Source organism: Limanda limanda, chromosome 14 (assembly GCF_963576545.1).
Source record: "Limanda limanda chromosome 14, fLimLim1.1, whole genome shotgun sequence".
Classification (NCBI taxonomy): domain Eukaryota; kingdom Metazoa; phylum Chordata; class Actinopteri; order Pleuronectiformes; family Pleuronectidae; genus Limanda; species Limanda limanda.
This window is the reverse complement of record NC_083649.1, coordinates 14,515,738-14,527,389: the sequence shown is the minus strand read 5'-3', so window position 1 is coordinate 14,527,389 and position 11,652 is coordinate 14,515,738. Positions and strand designations below refer to the sequence as shown.

General features: G+C 39.8%; 1 protein-coding gene across 2 annotated transcripts; it reads left to right on the top strand.

Annotated features, from left to right (window-relative positions):
• Positions 1-856: 856 nt before the first annotated feature.
• Positions 857-10,967, top strand: LOC133019387 (transcriptional coactivator YAP1-like). Of its 2 annotated transcripts, XM_061085847.1 has the most exons (9): positions 857-1,038; positions 1,378-1,619; positions 3,928-4,127; positions 4,881-5,035; positions 6,005-6,106; positions 6,345-6,448; positions 6,656-6,774; positions 7,083-7,183; positions 7,897-10,967. In XM_061085847.1, exons 2-9 carry the CDS (start codon positions 1,416-1,418, stop codon positions 8,076-8,078), a joined length of 1,167 nt encoding a protein of 388 aa, XP_060941830.1. In that variant the 5' UTR covers positions 857-1,038; positions 1,378-1,415; the 3' UTR covers positions 8,079-10,967. The 2 variants fall into 2 exon arrangements, with proteins under 2 accessions (XP_060941830.1, XP_060941831.1); XM_061085848.1 differs by lacking the exon at positions 6,005-6,106.
• Positions 10,968-11,652: the final 685 nt, after the last annotated feature.

Below are 11,652 nucleotides of genomic sequence, written 5' to 3'. Positions count from 1 at the left end.
TTTGTCGGAGTACGTGAATATAAAAAACTTTGATAAACAATTGGTTCTCCGGATATTGTCCTGTGCAGTGGAGTCTGGTGGGTGAGTGGACATTGTTCGGAAGGATGTGAATATAAAAAAACTTTGATAAACAATTTGTTCTCCGGATATTGTCCTGTGCAGTGGAGTCTGGTGGGTTAGTGGACATTTGTCGGAGTACGTGAATATAAAAAACTTTGATAAACAATTGGTTCTCCGGATATTGTCCTGTGCAGTGGAGTCTGGTGGGTGAGTGGACATTGTTCGGAAGCATGTGAATATAAAAAAACTTTGATAAACTATTTTTTCTCCGGATATTGTCCTGTGCAGTGGAGTCTGGTGGGTGAGTGGACATTGTTCGGAAGCATGTGAATATAAAAAACTTTGATAAACAATTGGTTCTCCGGATATTGTCCTGTGCAGTGGAGTCTGGTGGGTGAGTGGACATTGTTCGGAAGCATGTGAATATAAAAAAACTTTGATAAACAGTTTGTTCTCCGGATATTGTCCTGTGCAGTAGAGTCTGGTGGGTGAGTGGACATTGTTCAGAAGCATGTGAATATAAAAAAACTTTGATAAACAATTTGTTCTCCGGATATGGTCCTGTGCAGTAGGTGTGTGGACATTTGTCAGAGCCAGTGAATATAATAAACAACTTGTGTTGCTTATTGGTGTGTTGTCCTTTGCAGTGTTGTCCTGTGCAGGGATTGCGTGTGTCCTTGCAGTGAAACATTTCCCCCGCAGCTGCGGCAGCTTTAAAGCCTACAGCCCCGCCCCTCAGCACTATCACATGAATCTGGACTCAACACTGGATGAGAAAAAAAAAAAAAAAGTTTGGAGCTCTCACTTTTCTCCAACTACCTCCATACTTTTTTCTCTACGTGGGGAGGCTTTACAGCGGAATCCTCGGAGGCCAGTGTGGATCGTTGTGTTTTCGCTCGGCTGTGATTCTCCACTCGAGTTTCCTGCAGGATCGCACAGGGAGGCAGACACGGAGGAAAACGCTCTGGCTGCTTGGAGGTATGTGGGAGGCTCGGAACGTGCTGCACAGCGCGGAGCTCGGGTTCTGGTTTTTGTCTGCGATCCGCCGCTTTACACCGCACAAACTCGACCCACACACCGGGAGACTTTTCGTGTTTTCGGAGCCGATTAAACTTCCGAGATTGTTGCGGCTGGAAATAGACTGAACGACGCGACGGGAGAAATCAGGGTGGAGGGGAGGAGGGGGGGGGGGTGTCTGAGGGCGAAGAGTGTAAACACAGCCCGATCATTAGAACTCTTAGAACCGCGCGCACACGCATCCGGTCGTGTTTGTTTGTATGTCTTTGTTTGTTTGTTGAACTTTATTTTTTCCCCCAGATCTGCTTCGACACCAGCAAAACTTTTTTTTTGGCGACATGGACGCGCACCGCGGCGCGCCTCCGGCCGGGCAGCAGATCGTGCACGTCCGCGGGGACTCGCAGACGGAGCTGGAGGCCTTGTTCAGCGCCGTGATGAACCCCAGCAAGGCCACACAGCAGCAGGCCTCCCTGCCCATGAGGATGAGGAAGCTGCCAGACTCCTTCTTCAGGCAGCCGGACCCCCGGGGCCACTCCAGACAAGTACTGATACCATTACCAATACCAGTAACAATTCCAGAACCAATATCAGTTCTAATGCCATTAAAAAGACCAGAATCAATGCTAGAATCAATACCAGTACCAATGCTATTAACAATACCAGTATCAATACCAGTACAGATACCAGCTTCATAAAAAGGCACCACATTCATGATACACAACAGCAGCTAAACGGGGTGCACAGAGGTACTGCTGTATACACCATGATGTACATATATGGATATGATATATGATTAAGAGGGTGAATCTGAGTAATCTGGGAGATTATTTTGCAATTTTGACTTATTCCGATATCTGTTGTACACATTAGATCAAAATATTGTCCCTTTCTATATTCTTTGAGACGTTTTCTAACAACACGAGCAGAAAGAATGGAGATATTGTACCCCGAGGAGTATTGTTACTGTTCTTTGTGCCAAAAAAGAAAAACAAACAGTCCTTGCAGGTGAGAGTCCATCATCATCGATCAGCCCATTGTCTTCTTCACATGTTTGGTGAAACCAATGGCTGCAGACCACAGGACAGTCACTCTTCTGTGCTTTTTGTATCATCTCCGTCCTAGAGAGCAAACTGATTATATGCTAGTTAGCTAACCAGACACTCAGTTTGAACAGACACGGACAGGCAGTATTTACCATTAACTCCTGTCTGACAACTGCTGACCACATCCAACATCTCTGTGGTTTTTCTTTTTATTATTTACTTCAGGAAGTCACTAAATGCATATTTCTCCCATTAATAGAACTTAAATGACTGTCCCAGATTCCCAGAAGCATGCGGTCCCACCTGATTAATCATAGTTGATAAAGTGGGACAGCAAAAATAAGTTTGAAAAAAAGACCATTTAAAACACATTTTGGTTGCTTGAAGGCGTCATAAACATAATTTGATGACAAAAATATCTGTATGACAGATATATATCTTTAACATTAATCTTCTCAGATTCTTATGTCATTGACCTTGTCATGCAATCCTTCTGAATAACATTGTCCCAGCCCCTTCCTGTGACATCACCCCCAAGGAGTGATGTGATTTCAGTCACATGATATCCATGCTAACTTTTAAAAGTGCTGTTGACTGGATTTTGTTGGAACAGGAAATAAACAGACTGAAGCTTACGTGTCCCACATTACCCAATACCAGATTACCAAAATTCACCCCTCATGCGATATAGTTTTCAGAACAATATGGAAAAAGGTCACTATATATTGATATAATGCTTATACATTGTGCTAACATAGTGAGGAGGTGTCACACATAATTGAGCTACCTCATATTTGTATAAAGAAGAGTTTAAAACCACAACCTTCACTCGGGAGCAAAAAAAACTGTCATTAAACTTAAAATAAATACGAATGGGACATATCATTGATATTATCAATCTTGATATATTTTTGGTAATGTCATACAGCCGTACACGAGAGGACAAAATATTGTGCCCAATATGACATTGAAACAAGTAGTAAACTGATCAGTTAGGACCTCCTAGTAATACATATGTCCGTTTAAGCTTAAGTAATAAAATAAAATAAAAAATATTACACATTAATTAAATGTCAGGAATAAATAGTTCCGGAATGAATGCCCATCATAATTTGTTATAGTCCAGGAGTATTTTTAATTCAAACTTTGCTTGAAAACCCAAAGATTCTCAGTTTACTCTCACATGTAACCGTGACGAGCATTCGATCTGCACATTTGAGAAGCTGATATAATAATCACTTTAATACCAAATTAGCTGCCGGTAAGTTTCTGTGATCAAGTAAAATACCTTCAGCTATAGCTTGGTCATAAATAAGTGAGTTATGCCATTTATTCTGTCCCAATGTTGATCATTTTCTGGTTCCAGCTTTTCCAATGTGAGGATTTGCTGCTTTTCTGTTACGTTGTACAAACCATCTTGTAAAGTAAAACAACCGGACGTTCGAATGAATGTCCAGTTTCACTCTTCTTCCTCTAAACGTTTGTTTTTCCATCTTCTCTCACTCTGGTATTCATCCAGTGGGAACTGTTGGGATTTCTCTACAAACCTAAGGTCTCAAGCTTATTATGTCATGATTTGGCTCTTAAATTGGGCCAAACAGAATATCTTTTATTACAATCGATTCTTCATTTTTGCCATGGACTTTTGTGTGAAGCACTTTGTAACCTCGTTTAGATAAGTGCTATACAAATAAAGTGATTATTATAATTATTATTTTATCCAGCCTTCTTCCTCCTTCTGCCTTCCACTGCATTTCTGATCGCCGCTCGTCATGGCAGTTTGTAAACCCTGTTTGTTTCTCGTCAGGCCAGTTCGGATGGAGGTGTGTGCGGCTCCCTCACTCCTCATCACGTCCGCGCCCATTCCTCCCCAGCCTCCCTCCCCGTCAACTCCCTCTCCACTCAAGCAGCGGATGCAGCAGCGACGCCGATCATACCTGACGACGTGCCACTCCCCCACGGCTGGGAAATGGCAAAAACGCCTACTGGCCAACGATACTTCCTCAAGTAAGATGTCTACCTTCTGTTGATCACCGTGTTTGATCTGTTGCTCTGCAGGTAACTGCTATAACTTGAAGGGTTTCTGTTTAGAAAAACCCAAATAATTGACCCCGGCTTGTTCCAAAATCCCGATTTCTGCACTTGAAAGCATCGTATTTTAATGTCTTTTAATTTATAAGTCAGATATTGTTGAAAAGCACTGCAGATAATTTCCCAAAAGCCCTAATCTATATTGTTTTTTTTCTGCGTGTTTGTCAAGTTCCAAATCCTCACTTGGAACCAACTTAGTTACTAAAAGATTAAGATTAAACTGTCAAAATTGTTTGTTTGATTTGATCTAGATCATTATAAACGATATCTGACAAACATTCCAGCATTGAGATGATTAGCTGTCTGTCCTGCTACAGACAGTATAGTGAAAGACTGGAAAGAGAGGAGACACATGCAACTGTGTAGATGTTACCAGGACTCAAACCCGACCAGTTGCATGCTGACAGAAAATGTTCCAACTAGTTTTACAACCGTTGCGGTTTCAGCTAGTGTCATTAATGACAGCACATGGCCTGACAGCTCACACTCGTGTCAAAGGCCACACCAGCACGAGCAGTGACATTTTGCCTGCGCAAGTGTAGATGTACGTGCACATCTGGTCGTACAGGTAAATCAGGTCAGAGGCAAAATGAGCCTTGTGCATCTCATCCGTCTGGTTACAATGGTTTGACAAATGCAGATACGTTTGGGCTTGTTGTGTGTTTGCAGTCACCTGGATAAGACAACCACTTGGCACGACCCTCGTCTGTCACAGCTTCAGTCGGCTGCGACCCAGCATCCTATCACCGGCACGCCGATCCATGCCCACTCCCTCAGCAACCCAGCGCCTGCTACGCAAGCACAAAACATCAATCCAGAGACAGGTATCACTCTGCTCCCCCCGTCTACCCATCCAGTTTCTCTTTAGAGCACTCTCCTGCCTTTCATAGTTCAACTCCATCTCCAGCTGGCAAGGTCTTTGCTGGGTGTGTTTTCTTCAGGGATTTAGTTCTTGGTGTCAGCATCTGTGGTTTTTGGGTGACTTTGGTTGGGAGCGATCATGTTAATGGCTAACACCCAGGGAGAACTCTAGTGGTGTCTCCCTGATGACAGTGCACGATGGAATCCGCATTTAACAGAGAGCTGGGTGAATGTACTTTTATTCCTAATATGCCATTTTTATTGTTTGCTCATTGTTGTCTTTTGAATATATATTCCACCAATGTGAATTTGTTATCAAGTCGGTTCACCCAAATTACAAAAAATCAACAAAGAAACAAGGATTTTTAGCAAAAATAATCCTCAATGCAACCTGCAACACAGTAAAGGACAAGCTGGGGTAAACAGCAGAGCATTTAGCAGCTGCAGAGCCACACATTTCTCTCAGGAGGTGGTAGAGACCAAAAACCGAGCTAAAAGAGAGACTCACCCAAGTGGTTAAAATTGATTAATGCAGGTTTAAAAATGCAGACTGTATTTTGTCCAGAATAATGTGGACACTGTTTCTGGAATAACGGAGTTGTTGAATTTTTATGTTGTAATTTGGTTGAACAGACCCTTAAAGAATAAAATAGTCCCTCTTTTTTGACAATGAGCATTAACCCTGAGTATTGACACTAATCTTTTACAAAATCTCCCACCTGCATTTAGGCCCAATGCACATATACCAGTTTTACTCTTAGGAACATGCTTCAGCTATTTACCCTCTAACCTTCACCTCTATTCTAAAATCTCTACAAACTAGAAGTTACACAGACATTAGAGGACGTGGGCTTTTCTACTTTTTCCTCCCAACACCCCATGCACTCCAGCCACCATTTGCCTTCTCACTGTGTACTTTCACTGCTGTTCAGGTCCAATGCCTGAAGGCTGGGAACAGGCTGTGACTGCAGATGGAGAGGTGTTCTTCATCGATCACATAAATAAGAACACCGCATGGGTCGACCCGCGTCTAGGTAGCGCACTATCAAATTTGTGTCTCCTAAATTGACAATTCTTGTTCGTCAATGAGAAACATTTTTTTCCAATGTCCATCATCTCAAGTTTCTGTTTAGCAGCAACAAAAGTAAGAAAGATCCCAAAGTAGTTTTGACATGTTTTTCCTCATATATGCCATTACTGAAATGTTTCTTTGAAATGTTTATTTAATTGTAAAAAAAAAAGCAAATTTTTCTATGAATTTTTATGTTGCAGCACAAAAGATGAACCCTGGCATCCTTAGCTTGGCACTGCAGCAAAGGCAGGAAAAGGAGAGGCTCAGGTGCAAACAAGGCCTCCCACCGCAAACCACACCACAGGTCAGAGGTCAAAGGAAACTGAAGCTGGATGTGCCGCTTCAAACTCGTTCAATTTGAAATCGCATTAAAAAATACAGAAGCTTTTTAAAGTTACTGTTATCTGGTTGCATTATGGTAATCGGTTGAGATTAACCAGTAAATTAAATTGTGTTGCACGTAAATACAATTCAAGGTGTGTGTGTGTGTGTGTGTGTGTGTCTCTTGTAGGAGGCAGGAGGAAGAAACCAGATGACCAGTGGGATGGACCATGACAGGAACGCACAGACGCTTGTCCCAACTCTGGATGTCAGGATCAGAGCCCCGAACTACGAACCTACTCTTAACGGGTGAGTTTCATCTCGTCATTTTCTATAACTGTAGTGATTTCTAAAGCGTTGTAGTAAATCTTAAACCTTTTATCAAAGTAAAATCTATATCTTAATGTAATAATCAAGGAAGCTAATTACATGAATATTAACGGAAGTCTCTCAAAAAAACAGTCACAGTTTAGTGAAAGATAAGCAGTTCCAGGAAAATATTATTGTATATTTAATTTCTATGAAATGCATGTAATTTCTAATATGCATTCCATTTTTAAAGAGATAATATGATCACAAATACAAGAATGTTTATATGTGCATGTGTTGTTGTGTAGCGCTCACTCTCGCAACGAGAGCACTGACAGTGGTCTGAGTGTCAGCAGCTTACCCCGCACATCGGACCACATGTTGAGCTCTGTGGATCACATGGACACTGGTAATGCACACGCACACACAAACACGCACACACACACACCAACCATACAACAACAATGTCATAGATAAAGATAGACCTGGGATTTCTGCTGTGGAAGAGCAGACTTTTGAGTTTGTTTATTTTTCCGTATTTTAAGCTTTTCTCCGACATGAACTCCGGACAATGTCCAGAAAATTGGGTCAAAAATTCTCGAATATCATTCTTCTGTGTCTTCTATACGTGTATGACACCTCCTGAGATTTATATTCTTTTATTTATTTATTATCAGTTATGCATTCACTGTGTGTTAAAAACACTATTGAATAGACTTCCCAAACAAATCACCAATAGCACAAGAATAAGTTGTATGTTGTGTGCACAAATATAAAGAAGATTAAGAACACAACTTGACTGGCAGCAGCTACAGTGAATTACACCAAGTTTCTCTTTTTATCAAGTGGCATCCAAATGAGGCCTCTATAATCTATTTATTTATCTACAATTGTGCTTTCAGAAGCTCCCTTTTCTTATTTCTTGTATCGATTTTTGTTTTTATTGAACACAAGACAAAACATGAATTGCACATTTTATGTCTGTATATAAATACTACTTGATCCATGTGCAGCTATATTAAAAACACAGTCCTTGATTTTGGGTCAAACAGCTTGATAGACTTGATCTTTTGAATTCTCAACACAGTTCAGACATTTTATCTTCTTCTCTGACTCGTGTAGGTGACTCTGGCGAGAACTCCTCGATGTCCCTACAGGAGTCGATGCCCGTGCTCCCGTTGTCTGAGGGCGAGGAGCTTATGCCCTGCATCCCCGAGGGTCTCAGTTCAGACCTTCTGATGGACATGGAGACCGTTCTCTCTGGATCACACATGGACAGGGACAGCCTGCTCACCTGGCTATAGACACGCCCAGCCGCCCCCGACGTGTGGTCTGACGTCACAACATGACTGAGACTTTGGAGGATCTCTTTTTTTTTTTATTCAGAAGTGGTACAGAACAAGATTACTGAGAGAAAACGCTACTGTTGTGTGATGGATACCCAACCCTACTCACCCAGAGGAATATAAATACCTGACTCTGACAGAAGGTGGTAAGCTGCAGTGTTTTCCTCTTTTTTTGGGGCCTGGTTTTACAGAGGTGCATGACAGAGCATCATAATTTTCACAACACTCCTTTATTTTTAGTTATTGGCCTCAGTTGATGCTCCCAACATCTCTCGTGAAGTAGTAGCTAATTTTAGGGAGCAGATCTTTTATTATCCCCACATGGGTAATAGTGCTTCCAGCAAACCTTTACAGAACAGTGTCAAGTTTTAAAGAAAACTCTGCATGAAAAGTTACAGAAATGCAAAGAAATCATGTAAAAGATATTTATTTAAGTGTAACAGAAAAATAGCATCACATTTAACTCTTAGTGCATAGAAGCCTGTGGAACAAAAGACTCAACATCTGCAGTAGTGCTACTACCTCTAAGCAGCCTGTGATCTCTGATTCCAATGCACATGCTCACAGTGGTCAGAAAACAACAGAGTTGCGAGAGACGAATCAAAGAATCAACACTATTTAACACTACATTGGTTCCACAAAACCATAAATATCTGCTCAAAGACACCTATAATGACACAGAAACATGAGGAGGAAGAGGACGCACCATTGTGCTCACAATCCAAAAAAGGTATTAAATAAATGACTTAACATTCTTTAGTCGAGTCATTTATAACACAGTGTTGAAGACTTCGGGGCTGCTCACAACCAAGATTGTAATATCTTCCAATCATATCTCTTTCAAAGTAAAGTTCAGGAGAATAAGCTTTGATTTTTGTCACAGTAAAAGCCTCATTCCTAACTAATCAAAGCACTTAGAGAAGTAGAGGCTGTGTCGAGGAACTCCATATTGAAACTAACATGAAAGTGTGTTTGTATCTCTTGTGTCTCGTGGTAGACGGTACCACTGGAATGTATTGTTGACGTCTCCTGTCATTGAACACATGGTCAGTATAAAGCAATCCAACACAATACAGGGTTTCCTCTAGGAAACTGTAATCCCCGCACATCTGGTCTTGTGATCAATTTAGTTGGTAGACGACGACTTCAACAGTAGCCGCACTCATTAGAAACAATATATAGTCTATGCTGTGTGAAATAGCTATATTTTACCCTCTGGTTAGTTTTCTTATATTCAAGTGTTTGTTTGTTTCTTCTTTAGAATAATCGCCTGCATCTGCGCCAAAACAATCCCCGTCCTTGAAGTAACTCATATCCAGATTTTGTTAATGCTGGATTTTAGGTGTTTGTATTGGTTTGCATTTTACTGCTCAGTGTTCTGGTTGTTTTGCCCACTCAATCATTGAATATAAGCGTCACAAAGGTAGTATTTATTGGAGAATTGTTTTATCAGGTTGCATTATATTGTACAGTTGTAATATTATTATGTCCACCCCTTGTTTTAGAAATGGGGCCATATAATTTTCATCACGGCCTGGATGCTTGGTTTTCATTTTATTCCCTTTTCTCACTTTTCCACTAATGGTTTGATACAGTCATACAAAACTTCCTGTCACCCAGAGGATGACATAAAACCAGTCAAAGTATTGGTTTTAGTTTTGTGACTTACAAATCATCTGCACTTGATACCATTGCAGATTTTTTGGGGGGCTGAATGAAGGAAAGATTTAGATATTCAGATGCATTTTCGCAAAGGTTTAGGCATCATTTGTTTCCCATAATTTCCTAAATTAAATACCAGACCCTTGAAAATTGCTCGAGTAAAGTCATCATTAGGAGTGAGCATCAAGTCTGCATCAATTTTCCAGCTGTAGTTATGCAATTTGGGTGCAGATTGATTTGAAGAGTCTTAATTGCATTCCCAAACAATGATAGTGTAACTCTGTTTTAAAAAGGGCAGTTTTTATGCTCACTGTCTAGATGAATTGTTTCTTACTCTGAGGACACAGCGAGATGCAGATTCATCTCAAGGTTCATCAAAATTAAGACATGTCATAAATATTTAATATTAATATTCATGAGAACTCACCATAGATGCCACATATACCAATCCTCATCGTCCTGCTCTTAAAGAATCTGTCTTTGCTCAAGTTTCCCCCCTTGCAGAGCGATGTTTTTAGTGGGAATGATAAAAGATATTGTGCCTTAAAAATGGGCGTCAGGTTCGCATGAGTCTGCTCCGCCTCCTCAGAAACGCAACGTACTAATTGTGGATGCTGTGTATTTCTTTACTTTTGCTCTAACAACAAGTGCTATCTGTAATGCAGAGGCCAATCATCAATATGGGAGAGCTCTGTAACTCTCCCCTTTTAGTTAAACTATATAATTTTGAGTATATGGTCTATATAAACACAGACCATAATCTGTTTTTTTTCTGCAGTGTGTTTATATTTAATCTAATTTTGAAGCTGTTTTATTACTGGTGAGATCATTACTTCTAACCAGCTTCCCTTTTATATATATATATACACACAGTATATAGAGGTAAAGAATGATATCACAACATCCCCAAACAAAGAGCCACGTCATCTTTTTTGTAATTTCTTTCTAAATTAAAGTTCCATGGGCTCATACACATAATGCAACACACTACCTAGCCTATTATTTATCTTAGCATGCATGACACTATGACGCTATGTATGTTCCATATACTGTTCATTATGTTATTTACAGAGAGTTTGGAGGCAATCACACTTGTTTTATACCTTTTTATGCATGTGCTTTATATAAAATACTCTCACTGTAATCATTTTAAAGAAGTTTCTGTTTAATAAACTTTCAAATACACTTGACCTGTAGTCATTGCTACTCATATTTTTGTGTTATATAAAACTGCTTTATATCATGATAGTTTTTTTAAGTTTAACTTTATTTAAAAGCAGTTATACGGAAAATGTGTCTTGAGATATGCAAATACTTCAATAATGATCAATTATTTTAAAAGTGCACTTTTCACAACAACCCTTTCCATCAGTCAGTTTGTTTGAGTGCAGGTTTATTTACATATCTGACATAAAGACTGTATGATGAGCAAAAAATGAATTGCACTGCTTGTAAATGTGCAAGCTTCAAACTCCAGTCTTTAACTCTGCATTAGGTTTCTGAACAGTAGTTGGCACATTGGGTTGTCAGTTTATATATATATATTTTTTTATATAAAATGAACTTTTACATTTTTTAAAATCTTGAAATGCGATTCTCAACCAGACATCTATATTCATTAAAGGCTATTTGAATTTAGATGGAGAAACTCATATTGTACATGCGGGTAGATGACAAATAAGGATGAAACAGTATTTTTTTAATAAAGTTCTAATGAGGATTACAGTTGTATGAAATTATAATGTTCAAATGCTGAATTTTTTTAAACTGCTAGTGTTCTGTGGATTTTTTGTATAATTTCATTGTGGTGTGACAGGCCGTCACACCACAGGACATTTTCATCCTTGTGGCTATTTTAAGTGATTGCTAT